Source organism: Heloderma suspectum, chromosome 2, assembly GCF_057233095.1.
Source record: "Heloderma suspectum isolate Gila_16-S chromosome 2, 16-S_ref, whole genome shotgun sequence".
NCBI classification, from domain to species: domain Eukaryota; kingdom Metazoa; phylum Chordata; class Lepidosauria; order Squamata; family Helodermatidae; genus Heloderma; species Heloderma suspectum.
Genome location: NC_139459.1, coordinates 362444243 through 362465499, shown reverse-complemented (window position 1 = coordinate 362465499; position 21257 = coordinate 362444243). Strand labels below are relative to the sequence as shown.

General features: G+C 45.3%; 1 protein-coding gene across 1 annotated transcript; it reads left to right on the top strand.

Annotated features, from left to right (window-relative positions):
- The first annotated feature begins 1751 nt into the window (after positions 1-1751).
- Positions 1752-19660, top strand: LOC146355676 (zinc finger protein RFP-like). The gene is made up of 8 exons (XM_084831027.1): positions 1752-1905; positions 8050-8498; positions 9484-9579; positions 9748-9978; positions 10952-10974; positions 11695-11813; positions 16071-16103; positions 18622-19660. The coding sequence occupies exons 2-8, from the start codon at positions 8103-8105 to the stop codon at positions 19128-19130; spliced, it is 1407 nt and encodes a 468-aa protein (XP_084687153.1). The 5' UTR covers positions 1752-1905; positions 8050-8102; the 3' UTR covers positions 19131-19660.
- The last annotated feature ends 1597 nt before the right edge of the window (positions 19661-21257 follow it).

Below are 21257 nucleotides of genomic sequence, written 5' to 3'. Positions count from 1 at the left end.
ATGTTCCTAGTACTAAATTAGTTTTGGAGCCTGGTATTGTCACCCACAGCACTTCTGTAGAGGAGTCTGTCCCTTTTAGGTTTTCTAGTCTTCTTGACACTATGCCTTCTTTGACGTACAGAGCAACACCTCCTCCAGTATTCTCTTCCCAGTCCTTCCTTTAGAATTGATATCCAGAGATGACCATATCCCACTGGTTCTCTCCATTCCAACAGGTTTCCGTAATGCCCGCTGTATCTAGATTGGCCTTTAAAACCAGGCATTCCAACTCTCCTAGTTTGGCTTGGAGGTTCTTAGCATTAGCATAGGAACACCTATACATGGTGTCCCTCCCAAAATGTCTCTGGCGTATGCATCTGGTCACTGCACTGTAAAAAGAATACTATAGAGCTGGAAAAGGGCAACCAAAATGATCAACCAGAATGCTGCAGCAACTCCCTTATGAGGAAAGGTTCAAAGTTCTTTAATGTAGAAAAATTATGCATGGTGTAAAAAAAGTGCATAATAACGGAACCTGGGGTCATCCAATGAAACTGAATGGTGGGAGATCCAGGACAGATACAAGGAAGGATTTCTTCACACAAAGGCATAGTTCAGCTATGGAATTTGCTACCACAAGATGCAGCATGGCCACTAGCTTGGATAGCTTTAAAAGGGGGCTAGACAAATTCCTGTAGGATAAGGCTATGAACATGATGGCTGTGGAGGAAGTAGTTGCCCTCAAGACCTGGTTTAAATATCCACCAGTATTATAGGTAGTAGCAACATATCTCTCAATTCCTGTTACAGAACAACATAAGAGGGAGGATGCTAATGATGCGCTCAGGTCCTGCTTATGGGGTTCCCATTGGGTCATCTGGTTGGCCACTGGGATAACAATGCTGGACTAGATAGGGTGTTGGCCTGATCCAGCACAGCTATTCTTACGTTCTAGGAACCAGCTCCAAACAGCACGGTAAAAGATACATTGGGATGTTGTTGTTCAGTCGTTCAGTTGTGTCCGACCCTTCGTGACCCCATGGACCAGAGCACGCCAGGCCTTCCTGTCCTGCGCTCTCTCCCGGAGCGTGCTCAAGTCCATACTCATTGCATTGAATACATTGGGATAGACATGCTTAGGATCAGGCTATTATCCCACCCCGGATTTGCACCACCAGGACACTTTCAGCATGTGCCTGCTGGTCCCACGTTCAGTTTGTGCCTGCGGGTCCGTGCCTGCTGGTTCAGTATGTGCCTGCTGGGTTTTCCAACTACACATGCCATACCGCAACCTGGTCCCCTCCAGATGTTCTGTACTACAATTTCCAGCATTCCTAACCATTGGCCATGCTGGCTAGGGCTGATGGGTGTCGAAGTTCGAAATATCTGGAGAGCACCAGAGTGGGGAAGGCTTTCCTAGACAGCGTGACATGTGACTTGCGTTGCAGCACCAAAGATAAACCATCCATTTAGATTTGTTCCAATGTCACCAATGAGCTGTTGTTCATTTCTAAGCAGAAGATAAGTTGGGCTCCAAGCCCTCAAGTGATGATTTAACAAGGGGACCAGAAATCTGGCCGCTCGTGAATTCCTCTTCCGTCTTTAGCTGCCCAAAGCTGCTGCATCCCCCGGAGCAAAGAGCCCCAGAGCAATCCCTCCGGGAGCCTTCCACGTGTTTTCGGGTGGCTCCGCCCTCACAAGGAGGGCCCACTGGCTTATCAACAGAGCCACGTGGATCGAGGCCAGCCCCTTCCAGGAGCCGGAGTGGCTGCGCCTTCGGTGGCGGGGATTTCGAACGCGTTGCCTGCTGCTTCGTCCTCTTCCGGGTGGCGGTGGAGTTTCTTCGGTAACTCGCTTGAATCAAAGGAGTCACTTTGCCTGTTCCGTCAGATCAGGACAGCTGCTGCTGCTTGGCCAGACTGGGAGGTAAAGTGCATTTCCGTGTCACACCTTCTTTGCAGCCAGATGTTCTCCACGTGTGCTCAGAAGTCCACTTAGCTTTATTCTAAGGGTGCCGAGCATTGCAGATCTCTGTACTTGCATGAGGGCTGCCTGTTTGTGCCTCTTAAGTTGCGATGGCGCATTATTCTCGCTGCGTCCCTTTCCTCCCGCCCTCAATCTTCTCAATTGCGACATATCTCTTGAGGGGATTTTTTTTTAAAAAAAAATCCATATTGTCTGTTCTCCCTTTATTCACAGCGGCATGGGCAGTGTTTGCGAAGCGCCCACATGGGCATGGGCCCTGGATCGTTAGAGCTGGGCCCTGGATCGTTAGAGCTGCCCCAATTGCCCTCACCTGCCTTAAGACATGCCCGCTTCTTTCCTCTGAGCTCAGTGGCCTTGGAGTTACTAGGAAACTTTAGGACTCACTCCCTTAGCAGACAAATACGGAGTGTAGTGTGAATGCACCAGCCTTTTAAACTAGAGGGGAGACTTTTCCTTCCACACTCTGCTCGTCATTTTCTCTCTCTCCCCATTTTTCTCCTTTTACATATTCACTGCTGGGAGCTTGCTTGCAATTAAATTCTGAAGAGGGAGTGGGAAGGGCAGGAAGAGCTCTCTGTGAAGTACTGGCATCTGATTTTACTGCCCTAAACAGGCACCTTTGGATTCTGCAGAAGTTCAGTAGCTTCAGCAGAGCAAAGGATTTAATCAGCCTCCACAAACTTCTTTCTCCCCCTCCACTTTTAATTTCTCCCATATAGTTTCAGGCAGGAGATTATGCCAAAAAGAGGGTTAGGACTATGTGATGTCATAATCCAGGAAGTGCTGGGGCTTTTCAATAGGTTTTACAGTTTTAAAAAAAGAAAGAAGAAGCCCTCAGCCACCTCACCACACCTCATAAAGTTACTGTAAGTATGTGCAAACCTCACACCCTGCACACCCTCCTAAATTCCTCTGAAGTGCTACCCCTCTAAAAGAAGCCATTTGGCTGGGGAATGCTGGGAGTTGTAGGACTTTTTTCTGTCTAAACAGGCATAGGATTGCACCCTAACTGAGTTTATTTGTGGTTGGGAAAGATGAAGGTGAGGCCTGGTTTGTACATGATGAGAAGCCACAGTGGGCGGATTTCCCTGTGGGGCTTCTTGTCGCAGCACCCATTGCTATTTTGAGCATAGAAGCCATCGTGGGGGCATGGCAGAGCTTGCCATTACAGAGTACATGAAAAGAAGGAAGGGGGGATGGATAGGTGAAAGTATTGCAAAAACAGAGTAGCAGGATGCTGTGAAATGTTTACAGGCTATAAAATGCGAAGTAATAAGAACAGAGCTCCTAAGCATGAACAGAGTGCCTTTTCTTCAGGCATACAAATATACCTCTCCATTCTAACCAAATTATACCATGATGATCACCACACTGAACTAGCCAAGCTTGCCATGGGGAAACCTATGTACTTGGTTACAGATGCTCATTTTATATTTTTTGTCTAATCCCTTTCTACAACAAAATGAGACTCACTTCTAAGTAAATGTGTTCGGTAATGTCCCATGATGGGTTGAGTATGAAATGTAAAAATCTGCACATCTGTGAAGTCTTTTTAAATTATTTAACAGGGTTGCCTTTGTTGATGTTGTTGTTATTCTGTAACATATCAGGCATACAGCAGCTGTGGAATGGTAGGGTGGGTGCTTGCCATATGAACCTTAAGATGGGGTGGGGGCTGTAAGACCATTAAGGGTGCAATCCTATGCATGTTTAGACAGAACAAAAGTCCTGCAACTCCCAGCATGCCCCAGCGAGGCCCTGACAAGAGGAAGCGCAGGTGTGTTGGCTGCTCACATATGATTCCTGTGACCAGATTCTGGTGGGTGCATGATCCTCCTTGGCATCAGGGGTTTGCACCAGGCCAGAGAAAGGTGAATAGATGTGGGAGGAGGAGAGGGGCTTCTTGCTGTTTTGTGTTCAAAAGCCACAATGCCTTATGGCACTCACAAATTCACTGTGGCATAATAAGCTTTCATGGACATGAGGCCACTGTACAGAAAGTGATTTTGAAAGATGTTGCTTTTCAAGTAACTGGAGAAAAAAGACACTTGCTGAAATAAAGGTACAGGAGCCCTTGTGATCTCTGTTGCATCTGATCTCCCTGGACCAGCTGGCTTTTTGCCCACATGTGCTTCCCCTTGAATCTTTCTGCCTGAGGTTTTTTCTGAAATCAAATGCCCTCTTCTCCCCTGCCCATACATCCCTCTTTACAAAAAGGGGTGTCCTTAGGATACAGGGTCCTTTAAAGACACACACACACACACACACACATTTTAGAGCCTGAGGCAGCTGCCTCAGACAGCTGATTCAGGGCCTCATGAAAAAGCAGCAAATTATTCATTATTTAATTAATTAAATTAGTATTGTATTTTTAGTGCCATGGAAAGGGAGAGGCACTTTTAGGAGTTTCTGCCTCAGGGCCCAAAACAACTTGACTGGCTTTGAGTACTGCTATGCACCTTGGGGGTGGGGGGGTGGGGGGCTCCATTTGCTGCTCTGCCTCAGGCAGCAAAATGTTTTGTGGCCAGCCCTATACATGGTTGTAGAGACTGTGGGGTGGGAAAAGTTAGCCGAGATGGTACAGGAAATTATGTGGGGTAAGGGAACTGGGGTACAGAGAGATCTGTGGATGAAGAAACATGTTTAGGATTACATCAAACTTATTGTGTATTCCTAAGCATGTTTGCTCAGAAGTAATTCATACTGAGCTTAATGGGATTTAATCCCAGGTAAGCGTATGTAGGATTGGAGTCTTACTCCCTAGTATATGTGCTCAGAGCTGCAACCTGCCTTATCCATCCTGAAGATAGTTCCAATATCTGGATCTAAAGAGAAACCTGGGGATTGATAACATGATGATGAGGTTGCTAGAAACTTAATATTGTAACATTTGATGTAGATTTTAGGACTGAAAGTCTAGAGCCCAAGAACTGTAACAAAATGTGTTCTAGAGTATTTGAAATGAAAGGAGGAGCCCCCTTTGGCCATTGCTCTCTCTCTATGCCTCTTCACCTGGTCTGGGCGCCAGGAGCAGCAAAGCAACGTCCTCCAGTCCTGAGGTCTCTGGTGCTGTTGTGGTTTGGGGGGGGGGGGGGAGAGTGAGGATCTAATCAGAAGTAAATCTTTAATGGAGATTACTCCCTAGTAATGGTGTACATTTTCAGCCTAAGAGCATGGGTCATGATAGTCTACAATACATTCCCACATACGCGTGGACAGTAAGTTGTAAGCAAACACAATTTGGGACATTGCACAGTTCTGTCCTGAAAGCAAGCAAGAGGTTAATTACCTTGCCTTCTATAAAATTTAAATCATAGCAATTGTTTTTAATGCACATATATTTGCATATGTAAATTAGCATATGCCTATTTGTGCTGTTTGGGGATGCCTTTGAAAATGGTCTGGAAACTTCAGCTGGTCCAAAACAGGGCAGCGAGTTGTTAACAGGGACTGGCCAACGAGATCACGTTACGCCACTAATTTTCCAGTTGCACCGGCTGCCAGTCCATGTCCGGCCCAATTCAAAGTGCTGGTATTAACATTCAAAGCCCTAAACAGTTGGGGCCGGGTTATCTGAAGGACTGCCTCCTCCCATACATACCTGCCCGGACCCTAAGGTCATCTTCAGGGATCCTTTTCTGGGAACCTCTGCCAAAGGAAGTGGGGCAGGTGGCTATCAGGAAGAGGGCCTTTTCTATGGTGGCACCCTGGCTGTGGAATGAGCTCCCTAGATTGGTTCGCCTGGCATCTACATTTTTATTTGCCCAGCATTTTAGCACTCTAGTCTTTTAGCTCTGCTGTTTTAAATCTGTATTTTAAATGTGCATTGCTGCTAGGTTTTATTCTGTTTGAACTTTTACATTGTAGTTTTAAGCTTTTATATTTTATATTGGTTTATGTTGTACTTTGTGGTTTTAATTTTTGTGAACTGCTCAGAGAGCTTCGGCTATTGGGCAGTATAGAAATGAAATAAATAAGTAAGTAAGTAAGTAAAATATTCTATGTCCTGTGGGCCTGTGCCCCAGATCTTTTAGGAACCTAGTACCTCCCCTGCAGAGGAGCTTGGAGTGAGGGATTGTGTTATAGAAAACCTGTATATGAAATGAAAGTTCCACGTTGCTTGAGGACTGCTATTGACATATAGAAGACACGTAGATAGAAAACTGGGATGGGTTTTTTTTCCAGACTTCCTCAAAAGGCAGTGGATTTTAGGAAATTAGGAAGCTAACCCTGATCGTGATTTTTTTTTTTAAAGAGCATTGTCTGTCTAAAATCTTATCCCGCCCCTCCCACAGTTTTGCTGTCCTTTTGTTTTGTCTCTCTCCATCACCGTTGTCCTCTGAATGTATCATCTGTACTCTGTACTGGGTTCAGACCATGGGTCCATCTAGCTTCATTTTGCAGCCTCTCCTACCCTGGTTCCCTCCAGACATTTGGACACCCATCAGACCCAGCTCAGGTCAATGCTCAGGAATCTTGGGAGTTGTAGTCCAAAACATCCGGAGGGCGCCAGGGGCATCTCTACACCAGCCTGAAATCCTGCATTTGAACGGGGCTTCATGATCTGCCCACCCCCTTTGTAGTTGGGGGTGGGCAGATCATGAGATCTGCCTTTCCTGGTTCTGGGGAATGTGGTAACCCAAGCCCTCTTCCCCCACCCCATCTTCCTTTCCAGGGTGGAGACCCATTCCTTTGAGGTCTCTTCTCCTGAGGGCAAAGCCTGGCCATTTTAATGCTGCCCCAGAACCTGAGCTAATCTTATCAGCTGAAGTATTCAAGTTCAGTGGCAGACTGTAGCTTCTGCTAGAGTCATTAGAATAATCTTTCCTGCAACAGACAATGGAATCCTTTTGGCAGAATATAATCTCCCCAACACTGATTACATAATAGGTTTTGATTAAATAATAGGCACTGGTACACAGAAACATTTCAGCATCCTGAAAGTTTTTTTAGCACCTTCCGCTTTAGGTCAGATTAAGGGGAGTTACAAGCCTTTTAGCTTCTATTTTAAACTGTGGTTTTAAAGTTTAATAGTGCATCTTATGTTGAATGTTATGGTTTCAACTGTTGTGAACTGCCCAGAGAGATTCAGCTATTAAGCAGTCTAGAAAAGTAATAAATAAGTATTTCCAATATAATGCAGATCCAGGCTCCTAAGTTCTTCCATTTTGTTTTTTCACTCTCTGTTGCTCACCCAACAGAGCTCAGACACCAAGACTTCCCCTGTTACAGCCTTTCCCAACTTGGTCCCCTCCAGGTTGACCATGATGGCTGGGGTGGATAGGAATTGTACTCCAAAAACATCTGGAGAGCACCAGGTTGGGAAAGGCTATCTTAAGGCACAATCCTATGCATGTTTAAACAGAAAAAAGCCCTATAACTCCCAGCATGCCCAAACAGCCATTCTAGCTGTGGAATGCTGGATGTTATAGGACTTTTTTCTGTCTAAACTTGCATAGAACATAAGTACATAAGAAGAGCCCTGCTGGATCAGACCAAGGGTTCATGTAGTCCAGCATTCTGTTCACACGGTGACCAGCCAACTGTCAACCAGGAATCTATAAACAGGACATGAGCGCAACAGCACCCTCCCACCCATGTTCCCCAGCAACTGGTGTACATAGGCTCACTGCCTCTGGTGCTGAAGGTAGCACATAGCCATCAGGACTGGTAGCCATTGATAGCTTTGTCTTCCATGAATTTGTCCAGTCCCCTTTTAAAGGTGGCCATTATTACACCTTGAGGAGTGAATTCCATAGTTTCACTGTGTGCTGTGTGAAGAAGTAACTTTGCACCCACAATAGATTAGAGTTATCTTAGACCAGGGTGGAGAATCTGTAGTGCTCCAGACGTTATTGTACAACAATTCACATCATCCCTGTTGGCCGTGCTGTCTGGGGCTGATGGGAGTTGATCATACACGTGGAAATCCAGTGCAGCAACTCCCATATATGGTATTCGTGTCAATTGTACAGACTGATGGCATTGTACCTGCCCTTTAGTCGGTAGGTGTGGTCTTTTTCGCATGCCTTGTTTTAAGCTGTAGTGAACCATGTTCACAACTCTGTGACTTTTCTGCACAAGGTTGTGGCTGCTTCTGAAGAAGGAAACTCGCCCCTCGCTGCAGGAGTGAAGCCATGGACGCAGAGAACCCCAGGAAGAGATTTCGGATTGGAGAGAATTGCCAGGCCTGCTTCATCTACTTCACTGCTCTGGTGAGGCTCGAGTGCGGGCACCACTTCTGTGAAACCTGCATCCGTAGCTGCGCGGAGGGGCCTTGCGCAGTGCCCAGGTGCCCTTATTGCAGAGCATCTCTGGAAAGAAACATCGCGTCTCTTCCAAGATTTTTCAAAATATTCAGCTATCGGGGTGTGTCTGCAAAGGCCTGGCCGCCAGAATGCGAGAAGCACCGTCAGCTCCTGGAGCTCTTCTGCCAGGACGATCAAGCCCCCCTGTGTGTGGAGTGTGACAGATCCCAGGAGCACGGTGGCCACCGTGTGGTCCCCATGCCAGAAGCTGCCCAAGCGTACAAGGTAAGAGTAAGCTACAGATAGGGCTCGCCGGCGCCTATTCTGAAAACCCTTGGGCTGCCAGGGTTCGGGGTTGCCCAGGATCCACACTCAGCTCCTGGGAAGCCTTTATCCCTGCTCCCAGATATGGGAGATGCAGTTATGTGGGAATGGACTGTGCACGTGCTCAGGAGCCCTCCCATCTAAGGCTCCTTTATATGTCCAAGGGCTGAATCCTGGCTTCGAGGGGACTTAAGCTTGGTGTCCCTCCTCATCTCATACTCAACCCTACTGTGTATAGGTATCTTAGATCAGCCCGCCCCAGCCAGGCGCTCTTCAGATGTTGCTGCCTACAACTTCCGCAATCCCCATCCAGCATTGGGCTTTCTTGATGGGGATGATGGGAGTTGTAAGACAATAACATCTGGAGTGCACTAAGTTGAGGAAGGCTGTTTTAGATATTTCATATGCCTCCTTAATACGGCTGGAGCCTCTGCAACCCCCCTGGAAGTCATGGTAGCTCCTCCAAGGCTCTCTGACCACCCCTGGGTGCCAGGTCACATGATAACCTGGCTGTCCTTTCCGAGGCCTATGTGTAAATGTTCTTCAAATAGCTTCCCCCTCCTGACTGTTTATTTAAAAAAATATTCTACGTTTACCTCCTCCCTTTCCTCCAATGAGTACATGGTTCTCCTCTAATTTTATCCTCACAACAACCCTGCGAGGTAGGTTAGGTGAATAGATAGCAAATTTCCCAGTGAGAGCTTCCTGGCTGAGTGGCAATCTGAAACTGAGCTCCCCCCAGTCCTAGTGTAAAACTCCAACCCAGGGATGGGGACAGTGTGGCTCTCCAATGTTTGTTGAACTACAGCTCCCATCAGGCCCAGCTTCAGGGAGCAAGCGTATGATCCAGCTGCACTTCCTTTCTCTCTAAGTAACAATTTTGATGGTTATACACAGTAAACCTCTAACGAGGATGTAAACCCGGAACTCTTTGCTTTCTTTTCAGGATCAGCTTGGCAGCTGTGTGGGGATTCTGCAGCAGGAGGTAAAAGAAATTCTGGCCTATAAAGCAAATACAGAAAAGGAAGGGAAACACCTGCTTGTAAGTGTCCCTGTTTCTGGGAAGTGAATTGATGTGATATCTGTGAAACTTCAGAAGTGCCCTTCCTAAGGAATTGTCATCACCATCCTCTTGATGCAAAGAAACTTGATGCAAACTGTGTTCCAGACATTGCCATGTTTTTCTTCCCTCTCCATTGTTTTGTCACAGATGCAAACCAGATCCGAGAGGGAAAATGCGACTGATGAATTCAGACGAATGCATGAGTTTCTAGAAGTACAACAGAAGCTTCTGCTGATCCAGATACTAGATGTAGAGGGGGAGATGGAACAGGAAAGGGATTTCCACCTGGCCAGCGTCTCTAAAGAACTCTCATCTCTAAGAAGTATCATCCAGGAGTTGGAGAAGAAACGTCAGCAGCCAGACCATGAACTCCTGCGGGTAAGACTGTGCCAGGACTGACTCACAAGGGCCCTTTCCAGGCAAAGCAAAGGGGTCAAGTTTGATATACTTTGAACCAGCTCTATTACATGCAGGAACATCCAAGATGAACAAGACTGCGTACATCCCGTAGTGCAGGCTAGAGATTTCTGTAATGTTGATGGGACTTGCCTCTCTTGGAAATATCCTCTGGGAGATGGAAAGGAAATGTCAGCAGCTAATGAGTGAACCTCTGCAGATGAGACTTGGAGAGATGGCCCCAGTCTCCTCTCCAGGACAAGCTGGCTCCAGACCTTGGTGTGCCACCTTCAGGTACACAAAAAGCGAAGTTGCCCAGTTTATGGAGCTGATAAGCCAGTTCTGTCATGTGCAGGAGCATCGAAGAGAAGTAGGAAAGTATATTCACCTCGAGGCAGACGAGGAATTCCTTTTTAATGTTGATGGAATCCGATGTTGTTCTCAGCTCCTGTCTCATGATTTCTCTCCTAATGGCTTCCTTCCAAGGAGATGGTGCTGTCCGGATGTCCTGTTTGCGGGCTTCCCAGAAGCCACTGTTGCCAACTGGGAGTGGCCCTACCTTTAGGCAGAATGTGGCAGCCACCTCATGCAGTTGTGATTTGATCATAAAGGGAGGTATATAAATAGTTTAAATAAATACGTAACATTATGGGTGTCATGAACGGGTAGCAAATTCTTGCTCATTTTATTATTGTTGTATTTTTATTGCCAGGGAGGTTGGGAGGGGCGTATGGGATTTTCGGCTCAGATGCTAATATAACTTCACTGGCCTTGGGTATTATGCACCTTGACTTGTGTGTGGAGGGATGTCATTTGCTTGTCATTTCAGGCATCCTGCTTCTTTTAAGAAGTTACACTACCTTCTGGGGTCTTCCTCAATCTTCATAGTGCAGTCTTCATACAGTGGCCAATGGCAGGCACTAACTTTCCTCTTTTCTCTCTCTTTTCCTTGAAGGGTGTTAGAAGCACTTTGCAGAGGTAAGTGGGTCCCACTCATTTTCATTCCTGCTTCTTGAGGCTGGGATCTCTGCACATAGCAGGTGAAGATCATGGTGCTGCTTCGGTGGGTGGGTGGGTTCTGTGACTAATGAGGGTCTGTTGTCTAATGATAACATGCTGGGTGTCTAATCATAACCTATATTGATGATATTCAAAAGCACCTTTGGGAAGTACTTTTGGGGGCCTTTTCTGGCATGAAGGTGCAGCCCTCTGTCTGATTTTATTCTGCAGTTCTCAGTCTGTGCTGGTCTGGCTTCCAAAGCAGGGCGTGTTCATCAATTCTAGAGCAAGGAGTCATCCTAATCACTTCTCAGAACACCCCCTCTACTTCATTCCAAGAGTCTTGGCAGCTGTCTCTTCTCTCAAAACAAGAGTCGCTAACTCTGTTGGACTCATTTGTCTAGTGATAGTGGGTCAAAGCCGCTCTGGTCCTTTCTTTGCCTGCCTCTGTCTCCAAGGCAGCCCATCCCAATAGGCTACCTCCAGATGTGTTAGAGAGCGACTCCCATCATCCCCAGCCAGCATCCTGGCTGGGGATAATGGAGTTGGAGTCCAACAAACACCAAAGGCACCAGGTTGGGTAAGGCTGCTCTAGACTTTTGCGCATATCCCACCCACCCTTATTTTCTTTCCTTTTGCTCCACTTGGGAATTCTGGGTTGGACAGATTGGGAATTAACATCACTCTCTCTCTTTCCAGGTATGAGGAGAGAGAGAAGTTTGAGAGTCCCCTGGTTTTTCCTCCTGGACTGAAGTACAGAGTCAGCGACTTACATGATATAAACCCCTTTCTGAGAGGTGTAATGAATAGATGTAAAGGTAATGAAGTGTGTGTGTGTGTAGGGTGGGTGGGTGAGTGAGTGTAATTACTCCTGCAACCTCTGCTTAAAATGGCATACTCCAGAATTATTTTGAGATTATTCTTGATTTTTTTCTTCAGTCACTCATTTGCACCCATTGGTGCTTTAAGATCTTCCCCTGCTTAACAGGGAGATAATAACTGATTAGACATCCGAAGGGAGATGTGGTGGAGGTGAGGATGGGCAGGCTGAATCTTCAGTCCCATTCAGGCATCCCCCTTCTCTTTGCTGCCCTTTCTCCATGATCTAAGCCAAAATTGATCTATAAAAACTGGCCAGTATGAATAACTCTTCTTGCCACAGTGAGTCATAATTGGGGAGCCTACCATAAGATTCCAAAGGTGACTGCTGTGCTTCCATTTTTGAAGCTAAGTGTGTCTGGGCCTGGCAAGTACCTGGATGGGAGGCCGCCAGGGAAGCCCCTATTTGCTGCCCTCAGCTGCATAGAGCAGAGGTGTTGTCTTGCCTCAACTCAAGCGCAGTTTCCTGGGCAAACATGGATTTTCCAGGAAGAAGTCAGAGATGTAGCCAAGGTCAAATGCGCAGGATATCAGACAAGCATTATCAAAGTTCCAAAAAGCAGCATCAGGCAGAAGTCCTGTGGTTACCTGTGGAAATGTCATAGGCGTTATAGTTGATTGAAGCGAAGGCTGAGAGTTTTACTTAGCAGTCCTAATTGTGACATCCAGATGGACAATATGAGTAGGAATGGCTTCCATTACTCCTTCCTTAATTCTGACATAAACATGGTAAGATGTGGCATTCTTCTATTTCCCCTGTGCCTTTCTCATCACGCTATGAGCTGGTCTCCTGGCAGTGATATTGTTATTTGCTCCACTCCCAGATTTGGTCTAGGGGAGCAGGTGCTTCCTGGGGGTGCTTATCTTTGCCCCACCACCAAAGCCAAGATGACAAGAACCTGACTTATTTTTATTTATAAAATTATTTATATCCTGCCTTTTGCCTGACAGGCATAAGATGAAGGAACCTGTCTCACCTTTGTTCAGGTGAGGAAAATCTACATGTGAAAGCCTGTCTCTGATGAGAATGTAAGCAAAGGGCTTGTATTTAATGAAATCTCCCTGAAAGGACTGTGTTGGCAGAACTGGACTCCTCTCTCCAGCAGATTTGGGGGTGGGGGATGCACAGGGGGCCACAGGAGGGAAGAGAGGAAGGGGAGGTCCTGTAATACGAGCAGAGATTTGCTCATATGATGTTGGACGTAGTCCAGTTTCATTAAAGAAAGGTATGGAAGTTGCTTTGAGGATCCAAATGATGAATATGTAATCCAAATATATAAAGATGCACACAAACACACACACAAGTACTTAAAAAAATTACTAATGCTTGCCATAAAATTATACATCTCCCAAAACAAAGAAGGCATGTTTCTTGCTTCAGAAATATTTGTGTTAGCCAGGTGCGAGTTAATGTGGGGTTATCTGTAAAGTTGTTGTTCAGTCATTCAGTCGTGTCCGACTCTTTGTGACCCCATGGACCACAGCATGCCAGGCCTTCCTGTCCTGCGCTCTCTCCCAGAGTGTGCTCACGTTCATATTCATTGCATCGGTGATACTATCTAGTCATCTCATCCTCTGCCATCCCCTTCTCCTTTTGCCTTCAGTCTTTCCCAGCATCAGGGTCTTTTCCAGAGAGTTTTGTCTTCGCATTAGGTGGCCAAAATATTTCAGCTTCAGCTTCAGTATCTGTCCTTCCAATGAGCACTCAGGGTTGATTTCCTTTAGGATTGACTGATTTGATCTCCTTGCAGTCCAGGGGACTCGTAAGAGTCTTCTTCAGCACCACAGTTCGAAAGCATCGATTCTTCGGCGCTCAGCCTTCCTTATAGTCCAGCTCTCACAGCCATACATTACTACTGGGAAAACCATAGCTTTGATTAGACGGACCTTTGTCGGCAAGGTGATGTCTCTGCTTCTTACTATGCTATCTAGGTTTGCCATAGCTTTCCTCCCAAGGAGCAAGCGTCTTTGAATTTCATGGCTACAGTCACCATCTGCGGTGATCTTGGAGCCCAAGAAAAAAAAATCTGTCACTGCTTCCATTTCTTCCCCTTCTATATGCCAGGAAGTGATGGGGCCAGATGCCATGATCTTCGTTTTTTGAATGTTGAGTTTCAAACCAGCTTTTGCACTCTCCTATTTCACCCTCAACAAGAGGCTCTTGAGATCCTCTTCGCTTTCTGCCATTAGGGTGGTATCGTCTGCATATCGGAGGTTGTTGATAATTCCCCCGGCAATCTTAATTCCGACCTGTGATTCATCCAACCCAGCGTTTCTCATGATGTACTCTGCATATAAGTTAAATAAGCAGGGTGACAATATGCAGCCTTGTTGTACTCCTTTCCCAATTTGGAACCACTCGTTTGTTCCATGTCTGGTTCTTACTGTTGCTTCTTGACCCTCGTACAGGTTTCTCAGGAGACAGGTAAGGTGGTCTGGTACTCCCATCACTTAAAGAATTTGCCACAGTTTGTTGTGATCCACACAATCAAAGGCTTTAGCGTAGTCAATGAAGCAGAAATAGATGTTTTTCTGGCCTTTGTTTAATTTAGTAAATGCCAGTCATGGCTCAGTCCCTTTGAAGCTAGTGGGAAAAATTGTTATGGTGAATTTAATTGTGATGTTAATGGTTTCAGTGGAACTTAGTCAAAGCTTTCTCTGGAATGGAGCCTTAAACTGCAGTCCTTAGCACATTTCTATGATGCAAATTCTGTGTAACTCAGGGAAATTTACTTTGAAATAGCCATAGTCAGAATTGGGCTGTAAGCATTTACAGCCTAATCCTATTCATGTTTACTCTGAGGTCCCATTGTTTTTAAAGGGGTTTATTCTCAAGTAAGTATGCACAGGATTGCAGCCTTAAAACAATAAGATTGTCTGTCAACTTTCCAGCTTTGTTGTTTTCTAGCAGTCAGCCCTGGATAGGGAATGCTAGCCACGGTGAAATCCCTTGGAAACTAATGGTAAATGATTGTTATGATGAATTTAATGATGGTGTTAATGGTTTCAGTGGAATTCAGTCAAAGCTTCATCTAGATTGGAGCTTAAGGCAGCCCTTAGCATATTTCCTGTGATGCAAATTCTGTTTTTAATGGGATTAACTCCCAGGTAAGTATGCATTTCAGCCTTAAGACAATAATCTTATGTGTCAGCTTGTGAACATCGATTGTAGTCATCACTGGATATGTCGGTGGTGATGGGAAACCTCAATAGTAGAAGAAAAATTTGAATATTTGGAAACAAATTAGAAATGGGGGGATAACTTCCTCCCCTCACCCAGCCTTTTCCAGAGTCATTTCAGCATTTACTTATTCTTTTACTTGAAAGAAGAAAAACATAGATGCCATAATGCAGGGATCCCCCATGGCACTTACAGGCACCTCCAATGGTGCCCGCAAATGGGTCCCCAACATAGAGACTGTAGGCACACACACACAAAATAATTTTTTTTTTTTCATTTTTAAAATATATATACATGGATTTGCATGAAATACATATAGCTTTCTAGTAATTCTACATAGGCTTCAACAAAAGTAGACTAAATATCCAAATAGGTACCCATTTGAAGGTGGCACCTGTATACCACCTATTCAAATACTGAAAGCATTGTAAGGTCTTCAATCCACTGCATTATAGGAGGTGAGTGTTTATCCTTCCAATGTTGCAGTATCAGTCTTTTAGCTGTGGAAAGGAGGTGGAGAATCCATTTATGCTGACCATTTGTAAATTTCCATGAAGCAGTAAATAATTTAAAAGAGTGTGTACATCAGTGAATAGTAAGGACTGTTCCAGTACAAAATTTGTCTTTGTAATAATCTCCCCACAAAAAGAAGCAACCACTGGACATTGCCAAAACCTGTTTAAAAGAAGTGTTAGCTGAATTGCACAGCCAACCATCAGCCAAATTAGACAATCCTTCATTAAAGAGACATTGCAGATCCAGTAGACATGAAACAAAAGTTTTTGCTTTTGACGCAGCCTAAGATTCATAGCACGACAGGTAGATACCAAAGCGGCAATCCACTGATTAGACAGTTTGTGGAAGTGCCCGCAGCAGTTTCTCAAATGTGCGCACAGGTCCAAAAAGGTTGGGGACCCCAGCTTTAATTATATCAACTGGTTCTTTTTGTGCGTTGCAAAGTGTGTTATGTACATGATGGTGTGTTGCTTAATGGCTATTCCCTTTCCTTCCCCAGACATTCTAGTAAATGAACGTCGAGTGCTGGACAGTAAGTTGAACGATCTGCTGGAGGACCAAATACGCAAGAGGGAGGGGGGCTTGTCTGAAAGCTGCCTGCTTGGATTTCATTGGAGTTCCCCATTCTTGCACTGGGGGCTCTGGAACCACTAATGGGTTAATTTTTTTAAAAATTATATCTTTATTATAAAATTTCAACAGAAAGAAAGAAAGCAGGCTATATAGATTTGAATATATCAATTTCAATGCATACATAGGCTGTGTGTGTGTGTGTGTGTGTTTGTGAATATACTGTATACACACACACATGCACGCACGCACACATATATATATATGAATGAAAATACAGGTTCCTAAAAACTATACATAAACTTCAGCAAAAGCAGATCAAATATCCAAATAAGTATGCATTTGTAGGTGGCACCGTTTTCCCACCTGTACAAATGTTGAAAGCATTATAAGGTCCATAATCCATTGTGTTATAGCACATGAGCATTTATCCTTCCAGTTTTGTAATATCAGTCTTTTAGCTGTCAGAAGGATGCAGAGAAGCCATTTGCGCAGACAACGCGTTAACTCCCAGGAATCAGGTGGATAATTTAAAAGAGCATGTACCTCAGTAAATATTATGGTGTGTTGCAGTACAAAATTTATCCATATACTGACCTCCTCCCCATAAGGGACAGCTGCTGGGCATTGCCAAAACATATGCTTAAAAGAAGCATTAGTGGCATTATACTTCCAACAATTAGCCAACTTAGACAAACCCCTATTAAAGAGATGTTGCGGCATCCAATAGACACGAGACAAGAGTTTTTGCTGAATGAGACACAACCTGAGCTCTGTAGGTGCACCATATACGGACGCCAAGGTGGCCATACATTGGTTAGGCAAAATCGGGCAGTCCAGTTCCGTATTCCATTCCTGCTTAAGACCTTGTATATCACATGCATTCACCAATAATACTTTTAGGTAAGGATTGTAGGTTGATTTGCCTGCTTGGCCTCAATAAGTGCTTCCAATAGTGAGGGAGATGCTGAAGCTCTAAAAGCAGCAGGGCCAAACCTAGAAACGAACAAATGTTGCAACTGGAGTATTGCCATTCAGCCGTAGCTGGCAAATCATATTTAGCATGCAAAATAGAGTTAACTATGAGTTGTGGAAAGTTAATGAGGGAGAAGTTCCCTGCCAATTTATATACTTCCTTTCTCTGGCTTTAAATATGAGGCTTTGGCTTGAGAACTGCCCTTGTTGGATCAGATCAAGGTCTAGTCCAGCTTGGGAACCTTTTGTTGTTGCTGTTGAGGGCTGCATTTCCTCGGGGGCAACCAGTTAGGGCCTTCATGCCAATGCTGGGTGAGGCCAAACTCAGCAGTGAGCAGAGCCAGAGGCAAAGGTGGGTGGCTGCACTCCCTTTTTCTCTCCCTCTTTCTCCAACCCCCTTTTCTTCCTGTCCCTCTCCCTCCACATCCAATGGGCTGCTGGAGGAGGGACAGATCGCTCTTGCCAGAGGTCTGAACTGATCTCTTCCAAAGGGCTTTAGAATTTAGGCCAAGGGCCACGGATAACCTATGCTTGCTCCAGTCGAATGTTGGCCATTTATTTTATCTAAAGCACATAACATTTGACAATCCTGAGCTTGCTGCAGGATATTAAAATGTACATGCATTTTGAAGGTAGTAAGTGCGCTTTTAAGATACCTCTGCTGCATTAAAATTGTACGTCAACAAGCCTTTAATACGCTTTGGCACTGTAAAAGTGCAAGTAGCAAGGAAATCATACTGTTGCCTCTTTGGAAATAAACACTGATGCCAGTCAATGCCTCCAGTTGAATCAGAACTGGCCAACAGGTCTGTCACATTGATGCTGTTCCCAATCCAAAGCGCACACACAGAGGGCATAACCTGGTGCCTGCTTACCTGAAGTGAGGCACCCAGATTTTTCTCTGGAAGTCATAAATTGCCAATTCCCACAAGGAGTATTGAGGTAGCATAAATCAGCCTTCCCCAACCTGGTGCCTTCTAGATATTTTGGACTACAACTCCCAGCATTCCTGACCATTGGCCACACTGGCTGGGTCTGATGGGAGTTGAAGTCCAAAAATCTAGAGGACACCAGGTTGGGGAAGGCTCACATAAATTGTCTTCTCTTTGCTCTGGCCTCCCTTCTTTCTCCAGCTGTCTTAAGCTGAAAAGCACAGAAATGCTTTTATGGGTTGTCTTTGTTTTTGCCTCTCTAAGCTTCCTTGAATCACAGAAACAGTAGGATTTTAAAATATTTTAAAGAAATAACTAAATCCTGCAGGAGGGTTATCAGGAGGGTATGTTTTCTGTCCTTGACTAACCTGCCCCCAGCATTCGCCCTGTTCAAATGTGGGGAGAGTCTGGAAGAAGGAGAGGAGAATCCCAATCTGGAATGCAGTACATGGAAACCCTATTGATTTTTAAAGGGAAGGTAATTCCTGGGATGTTTCAAAGCTCAGTGTAAGCCATCCTCCCACCTAATCTGCTTGTCTTCTCTTTCCTCATTTCCCTACCACCTCTCTACAGCAAAAGTAACTCTGGATCCAGACACAGCTCATCCCATGCTCATTCTGTCTGAAGATCATCGGAGTGTGAGATGGGGAGACAAATGTCAAGATTTGCCTGACAATCCAGAGAGATTCAAGGAATGTGCTGTTGTGCTGGGACAGGAGGGCTTTACAGCAGGCAGACATAGCTGGGAAGTCACCGTGGATGATACAAAATTTTGGGCTCTGGGGGTGGCCAGAAGGTCTGTGGCGCGTATGGGCTATTTGGACGTGAGTCCTGAGAAAGGGATCTGGGCTATAGGAAAGAGAAGAGAGCGCTACAGGACATTCATTCACCATAATCTTCCCATGAATGGGGAGCCCAAGAGGATCCAAGTGATTCTGAACTACCCAGGGCAGCGAGTGGCCTTTTACGATGCTGACACAGCAAGCCCAATCTATGCCTTCTCCAATGCTTCATTTTCTGGAGAGCCCGTTGTCCCCTTCTTTGAGCTGGAGGACAAAGGCCACCTGACACTCACTCCCTAAGGTTGCCTCATATTGCTGGAGCTTAGTGCAAAAATATTTCACTTCTGGCTACAGCAAGAGGAAGTGAAATGGGGATGGAGATTTGCAAATGACTTTGGAGGCACATTCACATAACTCACATTAAGTGTTTGTGATGGTTTGTTTTTGTCAAATGGCCTTGGATGTCTCCCCCAGCAGGCCTTGGGGCCAAAATGGTCCTCTCTTAAACAATCCCCTAAAATGGATTTTTCAAATTTGGCTGACCAAATTCACCATATACCAGAAAGACCGCCCTACCTGGTAAGCCAAATCTGAAATTGAATTTGGGGTGAGGTTGAAACTTCCAAACTAGGAGAACTTAATTGCAGAAGTGAAAACACTCTGATTTATTCCCTTTATTGTTAAGATAAACTGTTATGAGTGGTTAATTTTTGTAAGAGAACTTCTTGTTTCCTTTATTTGAATAATATATATGAACATGTTTGGGGGGATTTTTTAAACTATTCAGTTGTGTCCTTCTAATAAAGATTTATCTTCTTGTCTCCAGTTTTAAAAGCATACTGGACCCATGTACTTATTTACTTTGCTTAGTTCTTTTTAAAAAAAGATTATATCCTTCTTTTCCACTATGAAAGTCTTCAAGGTGGTTTACATCAAAATTACAAGCACAATAATTAATACAACAAAATGATCTATAATAAGACGATGTGTGTGTCTGTCACATCCATAACACTAAGTCCATGAAACCTAGACACCTGAAACTTGACATGCATATTAAAGGGACCCTAGGGGTATGTGCCTCAGTGTTATTTTGATTCTAAATTAATTTTATTTTTCATTTTAATTAATTTCAATGTGTCTGTGTTATTGAAGCCTCCAATATATCTTCTAGGGCATGGTCTGAAGGCACATGAGGCAGCCACCTCGCTGAAGTTAAGCAGGTCTGGGTCTGGTTGGTGTTTGGAGGGGAGGCCACATAGGAACTGCATGTAGCCACCTTGAGTTCTATGATAAGGAAAGGTGGGATCTAATAATCAATCAATCTTCAGCCACTAGGGGCAGACATCCCTAACCAGCACATGACTTTGCAGGCAATTCAGGTTGAAGCCAGGAGAGATTAGTAGGCCGAGGGACACAGTTATATAACTACCTCATCCTGGCTGCTTTGCCCCCCCCCCCCTTAGGGGAAGGGAGTGGGGTGACCTCTGCCTCAGGGGGGCTATAGGGGTGCACCACAGAAGCCCCAGGGATAGGGTGTCAGCACAGAGGCTCCTCGGGGCTCCTTTTTCTAAGGAAAAAGTCATGGTGGGTTCCCCAACACAGGATTTCCCCTTGTGATTATGGGTTAAAGTAATGTCCAGGTTAGCCCTTCTGAAAATATGGCAGGGGGGAGTGCCACTCTATTGGAAAGGGAGATGATCTCGCCTCCCCTGCCATTATCACCCCATTGGCTTTCCACAGTCCTTCCACATACACTACATTGAAAGACATCCTCCTCCTATAAAATTTAAATCATGCAAACCTTTAATTCTACAAGGAAACCATGAAAGAGGGGAAACCATTCTCTGTACTTATTTTTCTTACGTTTTCCCACAAGGTTTTAGAGAGGTAGCCTATTTTTCACAAGGGGGATTTATTCCCTTTGCTTGGAATGGTACAAAAGGCATATTAGGGCGCAATCCTGTGGCTGATAGATGGCGTCTAGATGGCCATAGGATTTTCCCGTTTCTGGGAACCAAGCTCAGAGCCAGTGCTCTGAGCTTGGTTCCCAGAAACCCAACTCCCTGCCCTCTCCCCCACCACCTTGTAGGAGGCGTGGTTCGTCCCTGGCTCTGTGCTCATGAGAGCAGTGCGGAGCAGCCGGAAAGGCGGTGTTCCTGGGGGCAGGGAGGGGATCGCGGAAGCGCTGTTATGGCGCTTCCTATGCGCAGTCTGGCCTTCCCCCACCCCGGCTCCTACATGCCCTGGTTAGCCGAAATTGGCCATCTAGCCTCAAATGCAGGGCAGCTGGAGGGCAGAGGAGAAGATCCCCCTCCGTGCTCCGCCCGCCCTGCATTGGATAGTTGGCCACCTTTGAGTTCAGAGGCGGCTGACTATCCCCATAGGATTGCTCCCTTAGACAAATATTTAAGGCTTAAACCTGAACCA

Excerpts from the sequence above, each read along its gene's own strand:
- LOC146355676 (XM_084831027.1), top strand. The coding sequence starts at position 8,103 with ATGGACGCAGAGAACCCCAGGAAGAGATTTCGGATTGGAGAGAATTGC. Across the intron at positions 9,979-10,951 it reads CAGACCATGAACTCCTGCGG|GGTGTTAGAAGCACTTTGCA; the intron begins GTAAGACTGTGC and ends TTTTCCTTGAAG. Across the intron at positions 16,104-18,621 it reads TGAACGTCGAGTGCTGGACA|CAAAAGTAACTCTGGATCCA; the intron begins GTAAGTTGAACG and ends ACCTCTCTACAG.